Source organism: Urocitellus parryii, chromosome 15 (assembly GCF_045843805.1).
Source record: "Urocitellus parryii isolate mUroPar1 chromosome 15, mUroPar1.hap1, whole genome shotgun sequence".
In the NCBI taxonomy this organism is placed as follows: Eukaryota; Metazoa; Chordata; class Mammalia; order Rodentia; family Sciuridae; genus Urocitellus; species Urocitellus parryii.
In genome coordinates this window covers 9,267,940-9,295,011 of record NC_135545.1, presented here as the reverse complement: position 1 = coordinate 9,295,011, position 27,072 = coordinate 9,267,940, and the positions used below count along the sequence as shown (strand labels likewise).

General features: G+C 52.9%; 1 protein-coding gene across 2 annotated transcripts; it reads left to right on the top strand.

Moving 5' to 3' along the window:
• The first annotated feature begins 345 nt into the window (after nt 1-345).
• Nucleotides 346-27,049, top strand: Dhx34 (DExH-box helicase 34). Of its 2 annotated transcripts, XM_077792963.1 has the most exons (18): nt 1,867-1,923; nt 3,371-3,466; nt 3,575-4,551; nt 8,065-8,376; nt 9,725-9,979; nt 11,005-11,107; nt 12,870-13,087; nt 15,521-15,695; nt 19,106-19,299; nt 19,880-19,981; nt 20,630-20,872; nt 21,111-21,284; nt 21,635-21,752; nt 22,692-22,798; nt 24,656-24,937; nt 25,688-25,864; nt 26,074-26,212; nt 26,772-27,049. In XM_077792963.1, exons 3-18 carry the CDS (start codon nt 3,847-3,849, stop codon nt 26,903-26,905), a joined length of 3,438 nt encoding a protein of 1,145 aa, XP_077649089.1. In that variant the 5' UTR covers nt 1,867-1,923; nt 3,371-3,466; nt 3,575-3,846; the 3' UTR covers nt 26,906-27,049. The 2 variants fall into 2 exon arrangements, with proteins under 2 accessions (XP_077649088.1, XP_077649089.1); XM_077792962.1 differs by lacking the exons at nt 1,867-1,923; nt 3,371-3,466 and adding an exon at nt 346-377.
• The last annotated feature ends 23 nt before the right edge of the window (nt 27,050-27,072 follow it).

Below are 27,072 nucleotides of genomic sequence, written 5' to 3'. Positions count from 1 at the left end.
TTTATTAGTGAATGATACATTCATAGCGTGATCACAGGACTGCTTTAATAGTTCCTGGGCCCAGCCTAGCTCCCTAACTAGATTAAAAACCCTGCATCTCGGGCTCTTGTGGTGCAGGTGTAGTCCACCGCGGGGTACAGGACGGCCTCACTGGTCCCTAGAGGGCGCACAGTCACCCGAGGCTCCGCCTGAAGCTAGGCGGTGCTTTGCGCAGGCGCAGGATGAGCTTGGTCCTCCCGCCGCTCTCCACTGGTTCCTGTATCAACGGAGGGGCGGGGCAGGGCCGTGAGGGCGGGCTGCGCAGGCGCAGACTTGGCTTCGTGCGCGTGAGGGGGCACTTGGGACCGGAAGTAGTGGTGTCCGCGGCTGTCGGTGAGGTGAGGGCGGGGCGCGCGCGGGGAGACGATGGCGGCGTGAGGAGTTGGGCTGCGTCTCCGTAGCTTAGGGGCGAGCCGCGGAGTGAGGGACATTCTCAGTGAGAAGTGTGGGGGCACCGGCAGAAACAGATGCGGAAGGAGCCTGAGTGACCCGCGACAACGAGGGGGAGAGGGAGGCACGAAAAGAAGCTTCGGGAACGGAGGCTCCGAGAGGGGCTCGGGGAGAGGGGGCGTCGCCCCGTAAAGTGGAGGTGGCGGGAGAAGGTCGTGGACGCTGGGAACCAGGCAGACCCGAGCACAGCGACCTGGAGAGGAACGAGGGACTGGGTCGTGGGTCCGACAGATAGGAAGGGGGACGACAGTGAAGGGGAGAGAGAAAAACTGGAGACGAGGGAGCATCTGCTGAAAAACGGAGAGAGGAGGTGCAGCCAGAAGCCCTGGACTGGAATTCCTCCTCGTCCCGTCTGCTCGCCCTGCCTCTGGCTCAGTAAAATAGGACTTTCCCGGGGTGGTGGGCAGTGTGTGTCCCTGGCACCCTGAAAACACAAGGGCGATCCCGAGGAAGAGGGCTGGTTATGAAGGATTCACACCCCTGGGGACGAAATGGCAGATGGAGAAATGGAGAGGGGGTTACAGAGAGCTGGGAGAGAAAAACAGAGGAACAGGAAAGAAGGTTCAAAGAGAAAACAGCTGGAGAAACTCCAATAGAGATCTGAAGCAGGGAGGAGAGAGGTAGTTGATTATGATCACAAGCCACCTAGTGATGAAAATCAAACCCAGACCTGCCTGTCCCCAAACCCTGTATTTAAGAAGGCCCTGAATCCTTTTAAGGTCATAAACCCCATCTGAGTGATGACTGAAAATTGCAAGCCAGACATAATCAGATAATCAGACTGAAAAGCAGACTCAGAAGTGAATAGGGTTTGTTCCAGATTAGGAAAGGGAAGAGAGGCAGTATGATGAGTAAGATGGTCTGTAAAAGAGACCCAGGCCTCAAGATGGAGAGAGGGACACAGACCCAGTGAGGGATGTTAGCCTGGGAGGAGTAATGCCAAGAGATGGTCGGAGATGTAGTTGTAGAGAACCTGGAAGACCTAAGTGGCCTAAAAACCTAGGAGAATAGACTCCTTGAGAGATGTGGATGCTCTCTTTGGGCCCAGTGTGTTTAGGTGGTTTGTTGCCTAAGAGAACCCGCTCTTTTTCGTTGTCCCTGTTCTCAGGGAATCTCTACTTCTGTATCACATTGTTCTCCAGGCCTCATCCTCTTTTCCTAGAATAGGAATTCCTCCTGAAGCATCTCTGGTGTCTCCCAAGCTCCCATGTTTACCAAGAAGTGATGCACATTGCACATTGATTGCTGTCTCTGGGAAACACCTTTCATGAGGTCTTGCTCATTTGAAACTCATTTCCAGCTCTAGTAATTCCCAAAATTGGCCTGAGTTTTTACCTCTGGGATGCCAAGACAATCTCTGAACTCTGTTCCATGATGGTCCTTGAGAGATTAAAGGCAAAGTAGGCAAAAAGCATTGCTAATACCACTATAAAGGTGATTTGTGGCCTTTTGTGTCAATTTTTTTCCAGGCTGTGTGCCTTTTGTTCCTTCTGCTCTTTTCCCATGTTGGTGTCTTCCTGTGGTGAAAAGCACTGGACTTAAATACTAGTTACTATTTGGCTTTTTTGTGCCTGGCTAGGTGATGAGCATTTCAGTGTTTTCAGATGGATATTACCTTCATTTTATACATGAAGAAAACCCAAGAAGTCAATTTGCTGATGATCACAACCCACCTAGTGATGAGAATCAAACCCAGATCTGCCTGTCTCCAAATCATATTAAAGAAGGCCCTGAATCCTTTTAAGGTCATAAGCCCCATCTGAGTGATTAACTTCTCACCAGAAAATAGCATATATGGGCCTGTACTCTATTAGGACATTTTCACCTGACTTCAGAACCCAACTTAAAGTACAGGACCTTTTTTTTTTAATATCTATTTTTTAGTTATCGGCGGACACAACATCTTTGTATGTGGTGCTGAGGATCGAAACCGGGCCGCACGCATGCCAGGCGAGCGCGCTACCACTTAAGCCACATCCCCAGCCCAAGTACAGGACCTTTTAAAAAAAATTTTTTTTTAATTTATAGATAGATGCAGTACCTTTATTTTGTTTATTTATGTGGTGCTAAGCACTGAACCCAGTGCTTCCCATGTGCGTGGCAGGCACTGTACCCCAGCCTTGGCCTTTTCTTAAGTAGCCAAGAATTGGAGAGTCGAGCAGAACAAAGCCTATAGCACTACATGGTGCTGCCAAGCTTCTTCCCCCTTTCCCTCTCCCTGTATCTGCACAGTGACCATTCTGTGTGTGCCTCATTGTGCTGATGCAAGTATTTCTCTGGCATAGATTTCCAGACTCTTTTGCTCCAGAGCTCCAACCAGCTCTGGGTTTTTAATCAAACTTGTCTAGTCCCAACAGATGAAAAGAGAGCTTTTCTTTCCTAGTAACTAAGGGTGAGTTGCAGAGAAGGGCCCTATTGAGTTATGTGTCCACTCCTCAGACAGTCACTGATTAAAGGGGGAATGGAGTTCCTGGGATAGCCAGGCCTTGTTTTCACTTGTCCAGCTAATATGGGTTCCTAGACTTAAAGACCAACAGAATCTTGTGGAATTAAAGGGTTGTTCTCCAAAGGAAGGCATATAATTTTATCAGAAAAAGAGGAAAGGAATGTGCCAGGCAGGCCAAAACAATACACAGCACTTGGAAACATTGCCATAGAATTTTAAGGGGCTTCCAATGTCTTCAGGACCTCAGATGAAGAGCCCTTGCCTTAGTCTTTCATTAGATTACCCCTGTGTTTTGCCTCTTGTGGTGAGATTTTGCTTTTGATTGGCCACTGACCTTTAGGCCAGTTCTCCTTTAGGTCTCAGTTCAAATATTCCCTCCTCTGGAGTTCATTCCATTTCTCCCAAGCATTGACAGATATCTCTGGGCTCCTGCAGGTCCCTGGGCTTCCTTATCACAGTCCCAATCATTGTATTGTCACAGTCTGGTGAAGTGTCTCTCTCGTGTGACTACTGCAATCTGTGAGGATTCAGGTAGTCTTATTTATTACTTCCTTTTTTTCAGCCTAGTGCTTGAGAAATAGCAGGCTTTTGGTAATTATTTCTAGAAATGAACAAATGGCTTTTATTCTCTCTCCCAAGCATCCAGGGCCTGAAAACCTGGAAAGAACTTGTGTTTCTCCTAGAGATCTCTGCAGGAGTCATGAAGTGGCGGGTGTGACACTAGCTCAGCCTGGCCTCTGGCTACTGCCTCCATTTTATGTGGTGATCCTGAAGGAAAATTAGCTCTTTGAAGAGAAAGTGGTTCCTTATTGCAGACACTGGCCTCTTTTGGAGGCAAGAAATGGATGAGAATATATGGTCCACATGATCAGAACTGAGGTCAATTTTGGGACTGCTTTGTGATTAGCAGTATGCCTCCTCCCAGGGGAAGGGAGGGGAGGGATCACCGAGACCACTACTGGACTCCTAGTGAGGAAGAGGCCCCAGAAAAATGGGACTGGAATTGTCCAGAGACTCGTCGCCTCTTGGAGGATGCCTTCTTCCGGGATGAGAATTATATCCGTCAGGGTTCTGAGGAATGCCAGAAGTTCTGGACCTTCTTTGAACGCCTGCAGAGATTCCAGACTCTCAAGACCTCCAAGAAGGAGGAGAAAGACCCTGGGCATCCCAAACACCGCATCCCAGCTCTGGCTGACCTACCTCGCACTTATGACCCACGCTACCGCATCAACCTGTCCATCCTTGGCCCTGACACTCGGGGCTCTCGGGGACCAAGCAGTCGCCTGCCACCAGAGAGAATATCTGAGTTCCGCCGAGCCTTGTTGCACTACCTGGACTTTGGCCAGAAGCAGGCCTTTGGGCGACTGGCCAAACTGCAGCGTGAGCGGGCAGCACTTCCCATTGCCCAGTATGGGAACCGCATCCTGCAGACATTGAAGGAGCACCAGGTGGTGGTGGTGGCTGGAGACACAGGCTGTGGCAAGTCTACTCAGGTGCCCCAGTACTTGCTGGCTGCTGGCTTCAGTCATGTGGCGTGTACCCAGCCACGGCGAATTGCCTGCATCTCACTGGCCAAGCGTGTTGGCTTTGAGAGCCTCAGTCAGTATGGCTCACAGGTGAGTGGGATATCAGGTTCCCAGTTTTTCCAGTGTGACATTGGGGAATAAGTTGATTGTCCACAAGGCAATATCAAGAAAAATTAAACACTTAACCATTTACCCAGATGTGATTCTTCTAGCATTTTATCTATATATCAGTTTGTATGTGGTCTACATGACAAAGGTGCTAGTTAGTAGCATTTTAACAACAACAACAACAAAAGCAGGAATTGTCCAAAATGCACATCAATCTTTTTTTTCCAAACAAGCCATAAAAGAGTAATAAGTTATTAAGGACACTTTTCTTTTTTTTGGTCCTGCTGGGGTTTGAACCCAAGGGCTTTACACATCAAGCAAGTGCTCCACCCCTGACTGATGTCTCCAGCTTGATTCATTCATTCTTTCTTTCTTTCTTTTTTTTTTAAAAAATATTTCCTTAGTCATAGATGGACACAATACCTTTATTTTATTTTTTATGTGGTGCTGAGGATCGAACCCTGTGCCTTCCACATGTGAGGCGAGCACTCTGCCACTAATCTACAACCCCAACCCTGGTTCTTTCTTTATAATGATCTCTAGGGTTCTAATCCCATCTCTACCACTTAAAATTTTTGTTGTTAAAATTACAGCACTTGTGGGCCTGCCTGGCACATGTGGGGCCCTGGGTTCAATCTTCAGCACCACATAAAGATAACTAAATAAAATAAAGGTATTATGTCCATCTACAACTACACAACAAGAAAGTTAACAGTACTCTAAGGGCTGGGTTGTGGCTCAGTGATAGAGCACTTGCCTAGCAAGGTCCATTGACAATGAAAAAAAAATTTTAAGGTGCAGCCAATTTGGAAAGCAGTATGGAGATTTCTTGGAAAGCTGGGAATGGAACCACCATTTGACCCAGCTATTCCCCTTCTCGGTCTATTCCCCAAAGACCTAATAAGAGCATGCTACAGGGACACTGCTACATCGATGTTCATAGCAGCACAATTCACGATAGCAAGATTGTGGAATCAGCCTAGATGCCCTTCAATAGATGAATGGATAAAAAAAATGTGGCATTTATATACAATGGAGTATTACTCTGCATTAAAAAATGACAAAATCATAGAATTTGGAGGGAAATGGATGGCATTAGAGCAGATTATGCTAAGTGAAGCTAGTCAATCTTTAAAAAACAAATACCAAATGACTCCTTTGATATAAGGGGAGGAAACAAGGACAGGGTAGGGACGAAGAGCTTGAGACGAAGATTTACATTAACAGGGTTGAGAGGTGGGAGGGAAAGGAAGTGAGAAGGGAAATCGCATGGTAATGGAAGGCGATCCTCAGGGTTATACAAAATGACATATAAGAGGAAAGGAGGGGTAAGACAAGATAATACAAATGGAAGAAATGATTTACAGTAGAAGGGGTAAAGAGAGAAAAGGGGAGGGGAGGGGAGGGGAGGGGAGGGGGGATAGTAGAGAATAGGACAGATAGCAGACTACATCAGACACTAGAAAGGCAATATGTCAATCAATGGAAGGGTAACTGATGTGATACAGCAATCTGTATACGGTGTAAAATTGGGAGTTCATAACCCACTTGAATCAAACTGTGAAATATGATGTTAAGAACTATGTAATGTTTTGAATGACCAACAATAAAAAAAAATTATTATTTAAAAAAAAATTTTAAAAGATCCCAGAAGAATGCCTTTAAAAAAAAATTATAATACTCTAGGGCTGGGGATACAGCTCTGTTGGTAGAGTGCTTGCCTTGCGTGCTGGGGTTTGAACCCAGCACCACCAAAAAAAAAAAAAAAAAAAAAATTACAGTACTCTAACCACAAAAGAGTGCTCATATCATAAGTATATAAGTCAGTTAATTTTCACAAATTGAATATCTTTGTAACTGTTACCCACATTAAGAAAACCAAAACTACTACACCCATAAACTTCTTGCTTCTATCTTGAGAGAAGGATTATAACCATTCTTTTTTTTTTTTTTTTTTAGTTGTAGTTGGACACAATACCTTTATTTTACTTATTTATTTTTATATGGTACTGAGGATCCAACCAAGGGCCTCGCATGTGCTAGGTGAGTGCTCTACCGCTGAACCACAACCCCAGCCTGCCATTCTTAGTGATAGATCTTAATTTTGTTGATCACACCTTAGCGATAGAATGTTCACATACTTATTTTGCCTTTTTTCTTCTTTTTATAAATGCACCAGACATTATTTTTTGTGTCTTGACTCCGTCACTCACCATTAGGTCTGTGGGAGTCCTGTAGAGTAGGCTGTGGGGGTGCCCATTGTTTATTCTCACTGTTGTACAATATGCCATTATGAAGTTACTGTCTAGGTAGCCTTTCTGTTGATAGGGATTTGAGGAATTTCCACTTTTAGGTCTTGTGAGTAGTGCTAAGAACGTTCTAGAACATGCCTGTTGGGTAGATGTTAGGAATGGAATTGCTGGGGCATCACATCTGCCTGTGTGTTGATCTTCAGCAGATCCTGCCAAGCCATTGTGCAGAGTGGGCATGTTGACTTCCACTCCTACCAGCATGATGTCCACATTGTCACCAGCACTTGGTGGTGCTGCTTTTTTTCATTCCAGCTTTTCTGGTGGATGTGTAGTGATATCACATGTTTGCATTTTGGGTTTTCATCTGTAGTTCCTGATAACTGAAGACTTTTTAAAAAATATATTTTATCTATTGGAGATCCTTTTTGTGAAATGTCTGTCTGTTAAGTCTTTTTCACATTTGTCTTTTGCATGTTTTTGATTTGTAGGTCTTTCTAGATTCTGGATTAAGTCCTTTGTAGAATTTATATATTGCAACTCTTGTCTCCTCCTCTGTGAGTTGCCTTTAATTTTCTTAGATATACTCCAACTTGTCATTTTCTTTTTATGGTTAGTGCTCTTTGAGTCCTGTTTTATAAATTTTGCCTATACTTAACTGTCACGAAGAAGTTCTCCTATTTTTTTTCTAAGAGTTTTTACAATCATAATTACAGTTCATCTTCATCTGGAATTGATTTGGGCAGTGTATGATGTGTGGTAGGGGTTAAGGTATGTTTCCTCTCATAGCCTCTTTTTAGTTGTTACTTGATGAGTGATCTCAATTTTCTCATTCATGAAATCAGGATAATAGTTATCAAATAAATGGTGGTTTGAGGATTAAATGAACTATACACACAAAGCACGTAGTGTAGTTCCTGGCAGGTAGTAGAGACTCAGTGATTACTACTGTTATAATAATGAATGTCATACACCAGGCAGTATGCCAGATACTACTGTGCTTTATCTCATGTAATTCCTACAGCATGTAGTAGGAAAAAAACACGTCTCTAAGGATGGCACTGGTAGCCCAAGGACGGTGGCACCAAGTGGTGGGGATGAGATCTAGACCCAAGCCCACTGGGTTCCAGGGTCTGATGTGTAGGCAATGCACTGGCTCAGACTTTTAATTCAGGCAGGGTAGGGGTCTGATGGCCAGGCCCAGGGTCCTCTCCTGACTCTGACACCTCCCTCCCTCTCACCTTAGGTTGGCTACCAGATCCGCTTTGAAAGCACACGTTCAGCGGCCACCAAAATCGTGTTCCTGACAGTGGGGCTACTTCTGAGGCAAATCCAGCGGGAGCCCAGCCTGCCCCAGTATGAGGTCCTGATCGTGGACGAGGTCCATGAGCGGCATCTTCACAATGACTTCCTCCTGGGTGTCCTGCGGCGCCTGCTGCCCAAGCGGCCTGACCTCAAGGTCATCCTCATGTCGGCCACCATCAACATCTCTCTCTTCTCCAGCTACTTTGGCAATGCCCCTGTGGTGCAGGTGCCTGGGAGGCTGTTCCCCATCACGGTTAGTGCTCTCTCCAGACCTCCCACCTGGTCTCTGGGCACCTGGGAAAGCCTCTTCTCTCTGCTGCTCTGTTTCCCATTTCTTCCATTAAGGACTTTCATTTTTGGACATTTACAGTGTGCCAGGTATAGTGCTAAGTGCTTGTTAGAATGAAAACTAAACTTCTATAACAAAGAGACCCCAAAATGCAAAGGCTAAAATAAGATAAAAGTTTATATTTCTTTGATGAAAGTCTGCCATTCTTGGCTTCTCTGTTCTGTTGGTTGTTTAGTGACTCGGGCTCCTCCCTTCTTACTGCTCTTCCATCTCATGGGGCAGGGTTTCTCAGAGTCAGCAGACTCAAAAGTTTTGGGCTGGATACTTTGTGGTGGGGGGGGCTGTTGTTATAGGATATTTAGTGGCATCCCTGGCCCCTACCAACTAGATGCTAGTAACATTCTCTTCCCTGAGTTGTGATTACCCAAGATGTCTGCAGAAACTGATGCACATCCCTTGGGGGTGACCCTCCCCACCACAGCACCTATCCTAGGAGGTTGTTTTGTCTCTATAGTTGAAGCTTGTTGTAAGGGCTTCTTTGTCACTTGTGAATCTGCATTATAAGTAGCCATCACAAAAGAGAGGTAGCTAAACTAGAGAACTGCAGTTCAAAGCCAGCCTCAGCAACTTAGTGAGACCCTTGTTTCAAAATAGGAAGTAAAATAAAAGGGCTGAGGATATAACTCAATGGTAGAGTGTGCTGGGTTCAATCCCCGGTACCAAAAAGAAAAAAGAAAGAAAGAAATTACTTCCAGAGAAATAGTTTTCTAGCACTTTAGTCCTGATTCCACCATTTAGATTGTTTTTTCTTGTTGAAACTATCATATATTAAACACAAAAGAATGCGCATAGAGCTGGGTGTGTGGTACAGGCTTATGATCCCAAGTACTTCGACTCTGAAGCAGAAGGATCACAAGTTTGAGGCCAGCCTGGGCCACTTAGCAAGACCCTGTCTCAAAAAATAAAAGGGACTGCGGTTTAGCTTAGTGGTAGAGCATTCCTGGTTTAATCCCCACCCTGCAAAAAAGGAAAAAAATGCACAGATAAGAAGTCTGTAGTTCAATTGCTTTTCATCCATTAAATACATGTTTGTAGCTGATAGTCAGATTTTTGAAAAATCAAACATTATCAGCATGCGAGAGGCCTTCCAGTTCCTCTTCTACTTTGCTTCTTTATCACACCCTTGAAAGTTACCCTCTGAGTGTGCCGTCTTACCTGGCTGCTCGTCCTCCCTGCAGCCTGCACGCCTCACCATGGTGCTCTGCCCTGGAGTGGTGGGGTGTGCTCCAGCCGGGGACTCTCTTTGTCACAGGTTGTATACCAGCCACAGGAGGCAGAGCCAACGACATCCAAGTCAGAGAAACTGGACCCACGGCCTTTCCTGAGGGTGCTGGAGGCCATTGATAATAAGTACCCACCTGAGGAGCGAGGGGACCTCTTGGTCTTCCTCAGTGGCATGGCGGAGATCAGTATTGTGCTGGAGGCTGCCCAGACCTATGCCAACCACACCCAGCGCTGGGTGGTACTGCCGCTTCACAGTGCCCTCTCTGTGGCCGACCAGGACAAGGTATTACATGAAGCCAGGCAGGGAGGGGCAGATGGGTGTCTCTGTAGGCCAGGGAAGGAGGATGAGTCAAGGGCAGCTACATGCAGCACTGAGAGGATTTCACAAATCCAGGTCTGTGGGCTACACTTGTGGAGTTGCATGGGCACCAACTCAGAGAAGCTGCGACCCAGGGAATCTGGCCCTCGAGCTCATAACCAGAGGTTGGCAAGCGTTCTATAAAGAACCAGAGAGGAAATATTTTGATCTGTGCAGGCCAAAGGCTCTTTGTCACACTCAGCTCTGCCATCACAGCATAAAAGCAGCCATATACTGAATGGGTGAGGCTGTATTTTAATAAAGCTTTATTTAAAATTTATGGAGACAGGTGATTTGGCCTGCAAGCCATAGTTGGTTACCCTGTTCTTAACCACTGTGCTTAACTGCTTCTTAGAGCCAAGAGAAGGGTTGTGCAAAGGGCCTGTGGTGAGAGAAGGGGACAAAGTGAAAGAACATGCAGTGTGGCTGGGGTCCAGATTATGAAAAGGAAGTCAGGAGAGGTAGGATTGGAGAGGTGGGAGAAGGTCACAGGGGCCTGAATACCCATTGTGGTGCCTGGACTTTGTCCTGAGGGCACTGGGGAGCTCCAGGAGGGTTCTGAGCAGGGTGCAGGGCAGTGCCAGTTGGTACTTTAGCAGATCCTTCTGGCTGAAGTCTGAGGAATGGATTGGAGGGTGTGACTAGAGGCCAGGAACCAGAGGCAGGCTGGCACAGGGCTGGAGTGGGAAAGATGAGCCTAGACCAGAGAAGGGGTTGGGGTTTGGGGAAAAGGGAGGGAATTCAAGAAATGTTTAAGATGTTTAGGTGGAGCTGAGGGAGGGGGAGGGACCGGGACAGCCCAGGCAATGGGCCAATGTGAACCACCTTTGAGGTCAGGGCTTCTCAAGAGAAGGTCCAGTGGAGGATGCCAAGGCCATTAGACCGCGGGTATGAGGTGCCCATGGGACATCCAGAAGGCCATGGGATGATGCCTTCTTTCTTTCCCCCAGGTATTTGATGTGGCACCGTCTGGAGTCCGGAAATGTATCCTCTCCACCAACATTGCTGAGACCTCGGTCACCATCGATGGGATCCGCTTTGTAGTAGATTCTGGTAAGAGCTGCCTCCAGTTCCCACCACCATCCCAGGGACCTCATAACAAATATGGGCCCAAGCCAGGTGTGTACATGCCTGTAATCCCCGTGGCTTGGGAGCTGAGGCAGGAGGATTTGAGTTCAGAGCCAGCCTCAGCTGCTTAGCAAGGCCCTACTAAGCAACTTAGATCCTGTCCTCTCCAAATATAATAATAAAAGGCTCAGTGGTTAAGTGCCCCTGGGTTCAATCCCTGGTACTCCCACAAAAAAAGGGGGATGGGGACAGAGGTATGCAGATGTGGCCAGGGGGCTCTGGACCAAAGCAGAAAGTAGGTGGCAATTGGGTCTGTAGAGCAGAGGGGTAGCATCTTAATTTTAATGGCCTTCCAAGCTTACCTCTGCCCCAGGACCCAACCTGTTCTCTCTGCTGAGAGTCGTCTTGCTTGAATATCCACGTGGCCCACTCTCTCTCATTTCAGGGCTTGTACGAGGACCTCCCCTTCAGAGAAGCTCACCCTGTCCCCTCTAAATGACCTCCCCCTGATTCCATTTCTGTTTCCCATGTTGCTCTGTTTGATTTTCTGTCTTCACAAAGAGAACGTTCCCTGGGAAGTCAGCCTCGTTGTTAGGAGACACTGGGGCCAGACTGTCGGGGTTCCTTGCTGGCTGTGTGTGCAGGGTCATGTCCCTGTGCTCCATGCCCGTGCCTCAGCTGGCTCATTTGTAAGGTGGCAGTAATATTACAGCACCTCCTTCAGGTTATAAGGGTTAAATGAGTGAATGTGCTTGGGTGCCTGTGACAGTTTCTGACCCAGAATTAAGGCTCAGAAATGTCAGCAGTCACATTATTGTATTGGCACCGGGATGGCCTTGGTAGCAAAGCATTCCAGCGTCTCATCCCATTAAAACATTTTTAAAATGCTGTCAATTACACATGACATGCTGTTAATTTTAAGGCATGTCCATTTTCGGATACAATAAAATGTGAAAAAGACTGGTCTTTAAAACAAATTTTTTTTTAGATTACATGATTATCAACTTTATTGCTCCCCAAAAGCTTGGTCTTCAAATGGATGAGATTTGGCCTTCCCTTCAGTCCTGGAGGCCAGGGCCTTTGCTTTGTCCATGGCTGTGTCCCTAATGCCTCTTATAATGCCTTGCATTAATCCTTAATCAAGATGTGTCAGATGGCAGCCTCTGAAAGAGCAAAGACTTGAGAAATAAAAGACATCTGTGCCAGCTTTCTATCATTATAACAAATACCCAAGACAATCAGCTTCTAAAGATAAAAGGTTCACGTTGACTCACAATTTTTGCAGTTTCAGAGCATGGTTGGCCGGCCCCGTTGACTTGGGCCTGTGCCGTGTGCGTCATGGTGGGAGCCCGCATCAGAGCACAGCTGATTGCCTTGTGGCTGGGAAGTAAAAGGAGAGTAGGTGAGGGCCACTGTCTCCCTCCAGGGCACACACCCAGGACTGCAGACTCCTTAGAGTCTCCACCTTCTCAGGAGCGCCAAGATAGGAGTGAGCCTGTAACATGCAGGCCTTGGGGGGCCACTCCACGTCCAGGCTCTAGCAATGTGTGAACAAGGAAATGAAAAAAAAATGAACTGAATGTCAGGGTTGGGCCCAGAATAAATTCCTGGTTAGTGTTAGTGCTGTGAAGGAGTGGACGAGGGTGTCAGTAGGCGATGGAACAGGTAGAGTGCCGGGTGTGAGGAGGCCATGCCACGGCCTGCTGCTCTCCACAGACTCCCTGTGCACCCTCCCCTCCCCATGCAGGGAAGGTGAAGGAGATGAGCTATGACCCGCAGGCCAAATTGCAGCGGCTGCAGGAATTCTGGATCAGCCAGGCCAGCGCAGAGCAACGGAAAGGCCGGGCTGGCCGCACAGGCCCTGGAGTCTGCTTCCGCCTTTATGCCGAGTCCGACTACGATGCCTTTGCCCCCTACCCTGTTCCGGAAATCCGGAGAGTGGCTCTGGATGCCCTGGTACTACAGGTGAGGCATGGCTGGGAGGGGACTGTATCCTGACCACTGGTGCCAAGGAAGAACCCAGGAGGGGTTGAGATGGGACCAGTCCCAGGATTTCAGTGCCAGGAGCTGGCTAAGCCATCAAGGGCAATGTATCCTTCCGTGGGTTAAACCTTTGACACAGTCAGAATGCTTTCAGCTTAAGGAACCTTGGAAATGGCTTTTAAAATCAGTATGTATTACATTTTGTGTCAAGACTTCTATAACAGTTCAGCTCACACAACTTCGCTGCTGTGACACACAGGCCCATCACAGGGCGGCTAATGCACCAGAAAATCAGGTTCTGGGTTGGCAGGCTGTTTCCTTGTTCACTGGTGGCTCCGTCCCTCTTGTGGCCCTGTCATTTTTCCAGGACCTTTTCAATATCTGTATTCATCCTGGGGAGGGGAAGATTCTGGGAGATGAGGACAGGTGGGTCTGGGGCCAGGAACACAAGCGGACACTTCACTTCTTCCTGCTTAGAACTCAGTCCTGGGGCTCAACTAACCCTCGGGGGGAGGGGGGGCTGGGAAGTGCTGTCTGTGCTTGGGAAAAAGAGGAAGTGGAGAGTGGGAATGGCAGGACGGTGTCTGCGTGGGCTAGCCTGTGGTAAGCGTGGGGGGCCAGAGCCCCAGTACTTCCTGCATGTAGTCCACACGCTGTTTTCTATTTTGCCTTTATTTTCCAAGAGGATTCTGATTGAGGCCCACCATGTGGGCTCAGCAACCACTATGGACTCGTAGCCTGCCACTTTAAAAATCCTGGCCTTAGCAGTACAGAAAATCTGTGCTCCCTGTGACAAAAAGGCCCACGGCTCTAGACGTAGTTATTGAGATGCAGCAGTGATGTCATGGAAGAGTGGGCTCTCGCCACCTTTCAGCCCCCATCTGTCAGCAGCTGTCCTCATGATGATGATGATTACAAAGCCACTTATCTGGTGGTCACTGTGGGCTCAGCACCACTCTGTGGTTTTAGGTATATGACCCTTTCCATCCTCACAACACATGTGGGGTAGGTAATCTTATCCTGATGGATGGATGAAGAAAAGGATGCACAGAGAGGCCAAGTAACTTACTCCAGGTCATGGCCAGCAAGTGGCTGAGTCAGGACTGCACCTGGGTCTGTCAGTCACCAGAGCTTGCTTCACGAATGCTGACAGGCTCTGGCAGCCGCGGGCATCACTAACCCCGCTGGTCCCTTTTTTTTGTACTTGGGGTTGAACCAGGGCCACTCAACCACTGAGCTATGTCCCTGGTCCTTTTTCATTTTGAGACAGGACCTTGCTAAGTTGCTGAGGCTGGCCTTGAACTTAAAATTCTCCCACCTCAACTTCGGAGGAGCTGGGTGTTCAGGCCTGCTTCACGGTGCCCGGCACTTCCTCCTCCTTTACCATCATGAGGTGGACACAAGGGACTGCCCTTTTTTGTGGGCTGAAGGTTATGAGGATCTTTCTCTGAAGCCCTCTGGCCAGTTTCTCATCCTCTCTTTTCAGCACATTTGGAACATGTGTCCACCAGCTGTCGTCCAGGGGTGTAGCAGATTCTCAGCCCCAGCTGCACATTGGAATGACCTGGAGGGCTTAAAGGAATTCTCCACCCAGCCTTCCAATCTAATGGTCTGGTTTCAGTGAGTGTTGGGCACACTCTGAGGCAGTATGAAGACTCGGTTAACTAGCAGGTGGAGCAGCTGGCTGCCATGTGGTGGCCAGAACTTGTGGCCTGGGACCAGACCAGGCTGGCCCTCAGAGCACTCTTTACTCTCTTGAAGTTATGTGGGACCCTCTGCGAGCCTTCATCCAGTCACCAGAAAGGGACTTGCTTGTGTATGCAGTGAAGGGCATGTGCTGGAACCGCATTCTCCCCACCACCCACTGCCCACTGGGCCTCTGAATTAATGGGCTTCTTTAGTTCAGAGTGAGAGAAACACAGCTCGGACTGCTGAAGGCAGATGAGAGAATTTTATTACTTTGTGTCTGTTTGGGGGAGGCACATCCAGTTTAGGAACAACCCATCGGGTCTCCCTGTGGTGGGGCTAGTTTTCAGTCAGTGGAAAACATGACCAATGCAGTTTGGGGCTTCCTTTCTGGCTACTCGCAGAAGGTGCCAGAACTTCTCTTTCCCAGCTCTAGTGTGCCAAGTCCCACGGAAGTTTTCTGATTGGCCCAGCTCGGTCACATGCTCATTCCAGTAGTCAGTGGCTGTGGCAGGGCTGAGGATTGGGCTCTTCCTCCACAGTAGAGAGAGGTCAGGTGGAAAATGTGTGGGGCCAACAAACAGACATAAGCCTCCTCCTGCCTCTGTATGGTGGACCTTGACGTTGACATTTTGGGAGTAGGAGTTTGTGGTTCCCACACATCCCCCACCCTTGCTCCAAGTGGCTTGCGTCTTCCCTGACCCTGGAGGCATCGGATTCTCATTTCAGATGAAGAGCATGGGTGTGGGGGATCCCCGAACCTTCCCCTTCATTGAGCCTCCGCCACCAGCCAGTTTGGAAACTGCCATTCTCTACCTCCGGGACCAGGGTGCCCTGGACAGCTCGGAGGCCCTCACCCCCATCGGGTCTCTGCTAGCTCAGCTGCCTGTGGACGTCGTGATTGGTGAGGACCCCTCTCCAGATGATGGTACAGGGTACCACTCCTCTGTCACTCTTGAGTGACTTATAGGCCAGTCTGTGCTCTCCCTGGTTCTGGTTCATGCATTCACAAGTGCTATGTGCTGGGAATCATGGAGAAGAGAGCAGGAGCAGGTAGGAGCTTGGGCAGCCGGGGTATTGTGCTGCCTAATGCAGCCCCAGGCCAGCCTCCTGTCACCTTGCTGGGAAGGTAACATTTGTGCAGAGAAATGGATATGAGGGGCACAAGCCATGTAGGTAGCCAGAACATACTGGCCAGTAGGAACCAAGAATATCATGTGCAACTAGAGCTTCCTAGGCTACGTTAAAGAAGTTAAAAGACAAAACAAAAAAGCTGGAATTGATATTGACAGTTTCTTATTTAACCGTATATCCAAAATGTTTTAATTTTAATATGTAATCAATATAAAAATTATTGTGTTGTATTATTTTTCTTCACACTAAGTCTTGAAAATTCTGTGTGCGTTTTGCGTTCACAGAACATCTCTGTTTGGATATGGCACATTTCAGGTATTCAGTGGTCACATGTGGCCAGTGTCTTCTGTGTGGACAGCGCAGGTTGGCATTCCGGGGGGTGCCGGGTCTGGGTGTTGGAGTAGCAGGGAGTGGAGTGGGGACAGGAGAGGCAGGTCTTATTCAGCAGTTATAGGTCACGGAGTGTTCCCTGAGCACCTCCTCTGAGCCAGGCCCTGTTCCGGATGCCTGAGCCACAATGGGGACCACAGAGCTCCTGCCCTCGGTGTCCCACGGGTGGGAGGCAGACGGTGAGCAAGCTAATGGGTGCCATGTGTGGCGAACCAGCTTCTGAGGGGGGCTGCAGGCAGCAGGGCTAGGAGTGCTAGTGAGTGGCAGTGGGGGAGCTCACTGGGACAGTGACATCTGAGCAGAGGCTGAAAGGCCACTTCGGCCCTGGGTCGGGTAATGAGGTTTTTATTTTTTGGTGCCAGGGGTTGAACTCAGGGGCACTAGACTGCTGAGTCCCATCCCCAGCCCTATTTTGTATTTAGAGACAGGGTCTCACTGAGTTGCCTAGTGTCTTGCTCTTGCTGAGGCTGGCTTTGAACTCGAGATCCTCTGGCCTCAGCCTCCCAAGCTGCTGGGACTACAGGCGTGTGCCCTCACGCTCAGTTTAGGTGATGAGGTTTGATTGGATGAGAAATTGGAGTGTTTAAATGGAACTGGGAGATGGCCAGGAAAGGCCAGGGGCAGGGAGTCTGTTGCAGACAGCCACAGTAGCTCAGTGCTGCCAAGTCAGGTCTTCAGAGGCCTCAGAAGAGACATTGCTCCTCGTCTCCACAGAAGGGGGTGTTTGAGGGATTTGGGCCCCTTCAGTGCTCAGGCCCTGTCCTCCTTGCTGCTGACCCGTGGCACACTGTTGGTATCCTAGGACACTTACCTTGACTTATAGGCGTTGCCCCTTGAGGTGTATTGGGGCCAGAGCACGTGATGCTAAGTGTCCTGATTGCAAATGAGTGGCATAAAAGACAAGCCCTTCCCCTGGGATTGCCCAACACTCGATGTGTTTATGGGGCCTCCCTGGGAGGGACAGGCAGGGGGAGCGCCCTTGACCCGCCCAGTGCAGGAGTCCTGTGTTTTCCACAGTATAGGCTTCCCCCGCCACTGGTACAGCTTGTTCCCGCTCTGCCCTGGGGCACCTGCATTGTGGTATTGTGGTCATCGGGGTGTCACAAGTTGGCTTCCTCTTCCTCTTGCTTATTCCTGAGTCCTATGTGCCCCTCCTGAGGAGCTCTCAAGCCGGATAATTCTTCTTGCCCAATTCTTCTACCTCAAGATGTTCCAGTTCCACCAGAGTGCAGCTCTGTCTCCCATCTCAGCAGGGCACTGCAGTGCCATGTCCTAGAAGTGTTGCTAAAGGGAACCGTCTGTCTTATTTAGGCCTTTATAGTCCCCATCAGTGCACCTGCTGGGGCTTCACTACTGGGGACTTCGAGGGCCTCCGGGGGCTAGATAGATGGTTCCTTTCGCTTGTTTTGGAAGGGAACTAGGCTAGAGTGAGGGGAGGCAGGGCTGAGGGGCGGAAGAATACTGTGGGGCACTTGCTGCGCCAGGAAGAGCCTCAGTGGACTTTCTTCCTCACCTGCTGAGGGCAGGGCCTCTGGTTGCTCCCCTGGATAGCCGAGGAAACCCAGGCGCAGCCAGGGAGGCAGCCTGTGCCCTGGGATGTACAGCGAGCACAGGAGAGCCTGGATCTCACCAGATGTGGTGCCAGGTGCTGCATGCCGCCGTCTCCTGGGGCTGGGAGTAAGCGATGCACTCTCCACATGAGGAAAGCGAGGCCCAAGAGCCCAGAGGACCCTGTGCTGGGTGTCCTCTGGGCCAGGAGGGCTCCCAGGTATGTCACTGGGTGGAGCATTTGGCCTATGGCAGCCCTGCAAGGAACTGCTGCCCCATTTTACAGATGGGAATCAGGCAGAGCGAGGTGGAGGGACCTGTCCCTGGAGACAGCTAGGGAGGGCTGGGACAAGACATGGACCCGGGGGCCTGGAGGGCCTGGTCCTAATAAGCCTTGCTTTACTGTCCTTCTGTATCTGCTGGGGCAACTGTGCAAGGGTCAACCCAGGACACAGGCCATGATGAGGCAGGTAGGCAGGGCCCAAGCTCCCAGGAGGCCTGTGTCTGCTCAGGTCCCCAGATCCAGGGTCATCCGGGTTCCCAGCGACCGCACTTACAGGTGCAAATGATTTCAGCAGCTCTTGGGCCACATTGGGAGGCATTCCTGCCACTTTCTTCTCCTCTGCACCCTCCCACGGCCCCTTGTCATTGCTCCCACTGTCCCTGCCTCGCCTCTCTCCTCTCCGTCTTTCTCCTCAGCCCCTTCTCTCCTCCTCTTGCCTCCCACCCTTCCTCATTCCTCTGCCTCTACGGTGGGTTACACAGGGGTGTGCAGGCTTTTTCGATAAGCACAGAATCTGCACCTGCTGTGCACCAGGACAGAGTAGCCACAGCCAGTGCGGGTCACACTGGAGGGGAGGGCTGCACGGTGTTCGTGGTGGGAAGGGGTGCCAGGAGGAGACTCCAGCTTGGCAGCAGGTGGGGATGCTGTGGATTCAGTTGTGAGTAGAAGTGTAGCTGAGTCGCAGTCAGCAGCAAATAGGGCCTCCATGTCTCAAGGAGGCAGGAACTGTGGCCATTTCCACCTGATGGATGGAGAAACTGAGGTCCTTGCCTGAGGTCATGTGACCAGGAAGTCCAGCATGTGGGTTGGAATCTGCCCATCTGACTCCCAAGGCCCTCTGTGGGGGAGGAGCCGGCAGGATGTGGGTGGGAGGGTGGCTCAGGGCTCCCAAGAGCCCCAGGGCAAGTGGGGTGCTTTCCTGGTGCCCAGGAGGCTCATCTCAGTTCCCGCCTGCCCAGGGAAGATGCTGATCCTGGGCTCCATGTTCAACCTGGCCGAGCCTGTGCTCACCATCGCGGCTGCCCTCAGCGTCCAGTCGCCCTTCACTCGAAGTGCCCAGAACAGCTTGGAGTGTGCAGCTGCCAGAAGGCCCCTGGAGAGTGACCAGGGTGACCCCTTCACACTTTTTAATGTCTTCAATGCCTGGGTACAGGTGAGGCGGGCAGCGGGGCCCATCTGGGTACTGCACGGCAGTGGTGGGTACTCAGGTGAGGACCCTGAATTCTCCATAGCCTGCCTGGAGAGTCCCCTTTATACCCTTGGGGCAATGGACAGCTGTGCCCAGGTCCAGGGTTCAGACGGAGTCTGGGGTTTCTAAAGTGGATTAAAACCAGAGCCTTCTGGAGAAGGACCACCCCAGTGTGGTGTCTGTGTACCCAACCCATGTTCCCTGCACCCCCTCCTCAGCCTCGCCCTGCCCTCCCGGGGTGCGTAGTCCAGCATGGACAGGCAGACTCATCCCTAATCAGTGACAGTGCAGATGGGGCTGGAGGGGAGAGTCCAAGGGGCTGGAGAGCTCAAAGGGGACACCTCGCCCAGTGTGGGGATCTGGGGCTCCTGAAGAACGGGGCACCATGGCTGAGACTGGAAGGAGGCAGAGAGCTGGGGTCCCTAAGGGACGCCACCTGCCCTGCATCCTCCCAGTGGGTGGTGTGTGGGTCCAAGCAGGGCTCTTTGGGCTGTGGGAGACCCGGTGTCACACCAGGCCCTGATGCCTTGGCATCTGCACCCAGGTGAAGTCTGAGCGGAGCAGAAATTCACGCAAGTGGTGCCGCCGCCGGGGTGTAGAGGAGCATCGTCTGTATGAGATGGCCAACCTGCGGCGCCAGTTCAAGGTAAGAGGGGGGCCAGCAGGGAGCAGTGCACACTCCAGGACACTCACTCCTCCTTCCCCGGTGGTGATCAGAGTCACCCACACTCACCTCCCCCAGCAGATGAACAGCATGGGGGCAGACTGGGCAGGGCAAAGAAGGGTAGGGATCCAGGAGGACTTCCTGGAGGAGGTCAGCAAGATTGGCGGTGGCATGCTGCATCCTTGCAGGAATCTGCCCTCTGGACAAGGGGTGCTGAGCCAGCAGTGCAGGCTGAGTGGGGAGGCGGTTTAGGGTGCAGTTGGGGCTGACATCCATACAGCTCTGCCACGTGCTGATGGTGTGACCGCGGACATTTCACTCCTGGTTTCTGGGCCTCTCATGCTAGGCAAGCACTCAGCCACCACTGTACCCCTGAGCCACATCCCCAGCTCTTTTTAGTTTATTTTGAGACAGGATCTTGCCAAGTTGCTGAGGCTGACCTTGACCTTTTGATCCTCCTGCCTCAGCCTCCTGAGTAGCTGAGACCACCAGCATGTGCCACTGTGCCTGATTTTCAAGGGTTATTCTCACATAGTCCCCTCAGTCCCCTCCCTGCCACAGCCCTTTAGGGAGGTCCAGAACCCATTTAGCCTGTCCTGTGTCCCTCACTTGGACCTTATTTATCCCCAGGAGCTGCTGGAGGACCATGGGCTCCTGGCTGGGGTCCAGGCAGTGACGCCAGGCGACAGCTACAGTCGGCTACAGCAGCGCCGGGAGCGCCGGGCCCTGCACCAGCTGAAGCGGCAGCATGAGGAGAGCGGGGGCCGCAGGCGAAAGGTGCTGCGGCTGCAGGAGGAGCCCGCTGACTTCTCCAGCGACGAGGAGCATGCTGGCCCAACCCCCCGAGGGGCCGAGGACAGTGTGGACATCCAGGTGGGCTGTCTGGTGTGGGAGTTGAGGGGACAGTTCACCAGAGGAATTATGGCCCTGTCCCCGAGGGTTGGAAGGGCCATGGCCCTTTCGGGGGCTCTGAGGGGTCCCCGCCTTGATATCTGGGCAGCTGCTGACTCCACCTCAAACACCTTGGGCCTCTGTATCACAGCACGAGTGCCCTAGACAGAGTGGGGAGGGTCCCCCAGGAACCGTCTGCCCCCACCCCTTGCTCCCCCAGGATGTGAAGTTCAAGCTTCGGCACAATCTGGAGCAGCTGCAGGCAGCTGCCAGCTCAGCCCAGGACCTAACCCGTGACCAGTTGACCATGCTCAAGCTGGTGCTGGGCCGGGGCCTTTACCCGCAGCTGGCCGTGCCTGATGCCTTCAACAGTGGCCGCAAGGACTCAGACCAGGTGAGGACCCCCACCCCGCGTCCATGCTTGTTCTGCATGTTCCCCAGGCACCCGCGCTCTGCTGGGGCTTAGTGGTGACAGAACACCTCTGTACCCGTATGTGTGGCTCACAGTGCAGCCTGGGGATAGACTGGTCCCCAACAGATCTCCCAGAGCGAGCATCCTAAAAGGGAGGGTTCCTCGGGGCACCTAGTCCCGCCCTGTGGGGTCCAAGGAGGACTTCCTGGAAGAAGAGGCATCAGAGTGGGGAATGGGGAGGGAACGTGGACAGCGGGTGGAGGGAGAGTGCTGGGCATCAGGGACAGCAGGTCTCAGGCCTCTACCCCCAGCACTTGCCTTGGCCTCTACAGGTCTTCCACACTCAGGCCAAGCAGGGCGCCGTGCTGCACCCCACCTGCGTCTTCGCCAGCAACCCCGAGGTGCTGCACACACAGGAGCAGGAGGCTGCGGGCCCCACAGGGAGCCGAGGTGCAGTAGCCCAGGGGGTAGGGCGGAGGGAGGCCGGCTGGGCAGCCCCAGTATTGGTGCTGCTCTCCTGGGCCTGCGGGTCCAGCAGAGCTCCAGGGCCAGGCTTGGTGGGCTGAGCCAAGCCAGCCTGGCAGCGCAGCACTGTTCAAGAGACTTGTCCTATGGGCCCCACGAGCTCCCCAGCTCGGGCCTGCAGTGGGAGGTCCCAGGCCCTGGGGGCACTGCGTGGCCAGGAGCTGCATGGGGCTGGGGTCAGGCAGGCGCCCCCACAGCCTCACAGATGGCTACCATTTTTTTTCCGAGCTCAGGAAGGCAGCTCGTCTTTCTCCTTATGTTCAAAGAAAACAACGTGCCTTAGTGGCCCGTCCAGCCTGAGGAGAGGAGAGAACCTGGAGCTTGCTCCCTAATCATTAACCACCGTCAGTTCCTACTGGGTCTACCTTTCTCCTGTTACGCTGTTGTCCCCTCTTTTTAATCTTGAAAGTGTCCACACCATTCAAGTGGCAGTGACAGAGCCGCTTGTGCCTCGCCAGCCTCAGGGCCACACTTTCTTTCTGCCTCCTTTCTTCTGCCTCCGCTCTCTTTCCTTCCTGCAGGAGCCTTCTCTTTTCCTCCCGCCCCCCCTTCCCTTTGGCTGGAGCATTTTAGAGCAGCTCCTAGGCCTCGTGTCACTTGGTAGAGGTGGTACTGGGGACCGGGTGCTGGCATTATTGCGGAGCTGCCGATCACCCCTCAGAGCAGCGGTGACTCCTTAACGTCAGCCGGCGGTGCCGTTCATGTCCGTCCGTCACATCAGAGTGGACATACTCTTTATACAGATGTGTGCATTGAGGGATGGGACAAGGAGGCCCTGGGACTGGGGACAGATAGGTGTGGGGGTTCAGGTGGGTGAGCTAGGTGGGCAGGAATAGGCCTGAGCTGTCCTTTCTAACCTTTCAGATGACAAGGACAAGATGAGCAGTAAGCACCAGTTGCTCACCTTTGTCTCCCTGCTGGAGACCAACAAACCATACCTGGTGAACTGCGTCCGCATCCCAGCCCTCCAGGTAGGCCTCTGTCCCAGCTCCTGGGTTTGATGACCACATTGCCAGGCAGAGGGCAGGGGGTGGCCTGGAGGAAGCGCTTGTCCCCCAGCTGGCAGCAGGCATTGGCTGCAGACTGATGTCTTCATTCGTGGGTCTGTCTGTCCGTCACTTGCCGGGGGCCTGCTGTGCCAGGCACTGGTGTGGGCACTGAGAACACAGCGGCGCACAGGGCAGGACCTGCCCCTGGGCTCCCATGGCTGGGGGACAGACGAGAGCCACGGTGTGATGAGGTGATCAGGCTGGGCCTTGTTGCGAAGGTTCAATGGATCAAAGTCCTGAGGGGACAGAGCCACAGGGACCTCGGGCAAGAGCATTTTTGGCAGAGGGATGGCACCTGCCAAGGGCCTGAGGCAGACGGGTGCTTGGTGCTCAGGGAGCATCTGGATGAGAACCTGGGAGGGACAGTGTGGAGGCGAGGTCCGAGCGGCAAGCCTGGGGAGTCTGAGGAGAGCCGTGATGGCTGTGACTGGGGAAATACAGGAAGCCCAGCCCGGAGGCAGCTCCCACCATCCAGGTGGAAGAAGATGGTGACTGACCCTGGGGGCAGGACGAGGACGTGCTCAGGTGGCAGATGAGGCTTCGTGTGTCTGTAGCTAGAAAGTGGCGGTTCTGCCAGCAGTCTCTGCACGTCCCCAGCGCTTGCCATGTGCCACCTGTGGTGCAGCCTGGCCTCGGTAAGCCCTTGGCAGCCCCGACACACACTTCATGGAGAAGACAGGTCTGGGGACCACAAGGCATGTGACTTTAACCACTCGCCTGAGTCACAGTGAACGAGGCCTGAGCCAGAGTTCCAGGGTTGCTGGCTACACCTTGATGCCTCCCCACATCAGTTGGATGTCCCATCCCCAGGACTCCCTGGCTTCAGCCCCAGGGGTTCAGAGGGAAGAGACTTGCAGGCTCCTTGGAAGGCCCGTGACTTCCAGTGACGCATGAGTGTGGTCTCCTCTTGCCTGTACTCCCTCACTCTCATGTGGACACAACTCCCGAGCTCCCAGGAGACCCCATGTGATGGGGAGGTGGACAGTCAGCACAGACTAATAACAAGATGCTGCAGGGGCCCTGCTGGCACCCGGAGGAGGAGAGCGAGCTGGGGAGGGTCGCCATTGTGCCCAGCAGGATGGGGAGACGGGGCCACGGGCGCTCGCTTCTCCCCTCCGTGATTTGTTTATGAAGGGGATTGTAGAAGTATGCAGGGTAGCATGTTGAACCGCATCTGCCAACACCCAGCACCGTATTGTCAACCCGTGGCCAGTCCTGTCCTCTCTCGTCCCCGCCCCCCGGGGCATTCCCCCAGGATACTGTCATGCAGCACTACGCAGGTGCAGGTCATCGTGGGTACGCAGGTCATCGCGGGTACTCATGGCCCTGCCCTCACCCTCTTGGACACATGGGTGTCTGGGTTGTCCTCTCCACACTCCTTGCCGTGAGAGTCATCTCTGAGCCCCACTTTAAAATGCAGGCCTCTGCTCTCCTGCTGCCTGCGGCCCCCATGACACGCATACCCCCATGACTTGGCTGTGGCGCAGGATGGACTCTGCATTTCATCCTTTGTTTTTCCAAGTCAAGTGTTAGCTCTGGGGGGCGGAGACCTCCCTGTTCATGATTGTCTCTCCAGCCTTGAAGGGCACCTGGTAGCAGGTGCACGTGGGGGTCTGGGGTGGGCGGGCAGGTGACAGATGGCTACACTGGACACCCTGGGGGGGGTGGACGGGATGGGGGGTGGGTATATTGAATGGACCGGAAGGTGGGTGGGGGGTGAGGTTGGGCAGGAGCCTGGCAGCAGATGGCCTCCTGACCCTCACTTCTGCTCCCTTCCAGTCCCTCCTGCTGTTCAGTCGCTCCCTTGACACCAATGGTGACTGCTCCCGCCTGGTAGCCGATGGCTGGCTGGAGCTACAGCTCGCGGACAGTGAGAGTGCTGTCCAGCTCCTGGCAGCATCCCTGCGGCTCCGTGCCCACTGGGAGAGTGCCCTGGACCAGCAGCTGTCTTACCAAGCCCGGCGGCGGCAGCCAGAAGAGGAAGAAGAGATGACTGCAGTGGTCAGTCGCAAGGAGGTGGCAGCCCTAAGCCGGGAGCTGCTGCAGTTCATGGCATCCAAGGTACCAGCTGTGACAGAGGTGCAGCTGCAGGGCAGGGCATGTGTCAGCCCAGCCCCCAGTCACTCAGTGTGGGCACCTTTAGGCCTTTTAAGCCAGAGAGGTAGTGACTCTCCCCAGGCCACACAGCTGGTAAAGTGTGGAGCCAGGATGAGGTCCCAGGGGCCGTCCTACTGGCTGCTGCCCTGGAGCACCTCCGAAACAGGTGCCTTGACACACACTCTTCATGTGGGATGTGCGTCGCGCCTGCTAAAGGAGCAGGTGTTGAGGGCTGGGGAGGCTGAGGGTCTGCACACAGAGACAGAAAGGCAGCCTCAGCAGATCTGGAATAAGGGCCCACATCTGGTGGGGGTCAGGGATATTCCCGATTCTGCCTTGCTGCGGGATGGAGGGGTGTAGGCCAGGCTGACTTCCTGGAGGAGGAGAGGGCTGGGGGGAATGGGCAGGAAGTCAGCAGGGAAAGAAGAACAGGGCTGACGTGCCTTGGGGAGGGGTGAGGTAGCCAGACTGGGGGCTGGATGTGGTCCCACCTGGGACAGGAACACTGAGGCCAGGAAGGCAGTCAGGGGGGAGATGGGGCTCAGGGCACATTTTAGACAAGCCTGTGGTCATGAGTCCCTGAACCAAGTTGTGATTGGCTTAAGTATTTGGTTCCTGAAATTGAAAAGTTTAAGGAAGGCTTCAGGCACAGCTGGATCTGAATGCTCTGCCGGGGTCTCCCGGAGTCTCCGTCTCCTGTTTCTCCTTCCTTAGGTTCCCTATAGCCTACGGCGGCTCACAGGGCTGGAGGCCCAGAACCTCTATGTGGGACCCCAGACCATCACGGCTGCCCCCAGTCTCCCTGGCCTCTTTGGCAGCTCCACCCTGTCCCCCCACCCCACCAAGGGGGGCTACACTGTCACTGACTTCCTCACTTACAACTGCCTCACGGTGAGCAGGACCCACCTTGGCCTCCCTTCCCTTCCCGCCTGGAGCTAGGGTTTCAGGAAGCCCCCACCCCCACCTACCAACCACATCCCACTTAGTTTAGGGGCATGGTTTCCAGGTGGGACCTCAGGTCCCAGGGCTTCTGGGAAGGGACCCACACTGGGGAGAGGGAGGGCGAGGCGAGGCCACATCTGACAGCCTGCCCGCTGCAGAGCGACACGGACCTGTACAGCGACTGCCTACGCACCTTCTGGACCTGCCCCCACTGTGGCCTGCACATGCCCCTCACGCCCTTGGAGCGCATTGCCCATGAGAACACCTGCCCGGAGGCCCCGCAGGACCTCGCCCCAGGCAAGGAAGGGCTGTGGGTCCTGGCCCTGTGCTTGCCAGCTGTTCATCCATCTGGGTTGTGCCCTGTGTGTCTGGGCATTTCCTGGGCATTGGGGACTGAGAACCCCAGTCTTCTGGCCCTGGCTGGTGCCGTACATGGGCCTTGTCCTACACACAGGGACCCAGAACAGGGAGGGCCTGAGCACCTCCTTTTCCTCTCTCTTTGGTCTCTCTGCGTCTCCTGTTCTTTTCTCTGTCCCGCAGCTATCTCTGCCTCAGCTGTGTCCACCCTCTTGTCACCCGGGGATGCCCACAGCGTCTTCTGCAGCACGCCACATGCCATAGGGGAGATGGTGGCAGGGCCAAGCCAGGGTGTGCTCTTGGCTGTCTTCCCATTCTCGTGTCTCTCTTCCTGTCTCTCTCTCTCACTGGGGGGACACAGTGAAGACTGGCCTGTCTGGGCACATGGGTCACAGGAGGCTTCCCAGAGGAGCACAAAGGCCAGGAGAGAACCAGAGCCCTGCGGGTGCCTGCGACTGAGTGGGGGAAGCACCCCTCACAGCTTTCCTTCTCCTCTTAGGGACTGAGGAGGCCACCCCCAAGCCCTTGCAGAAGGCGTCCACCTTGCAGAGGCCTTACCACTGCGAGGCCTGCCAGAAGGACTTCATGTTCACGCCCACCGAGCTGCTGCGGCATCGAAGACAGCACGTCTGAGCTGCACTGGGGACCCTGGCCGCCCCCTCACCCAGTGCAGGGCGCTGCCCACAGGCCTACCTGTCCCCCACTATGGACCAGGGCTGGAACTGCAGGCAGCCCTCGCCTGGGCTCAGAACTGTGGCCTGGTCCCAACCCAGAGAACCTGGAAATAAAATCTCATGCTG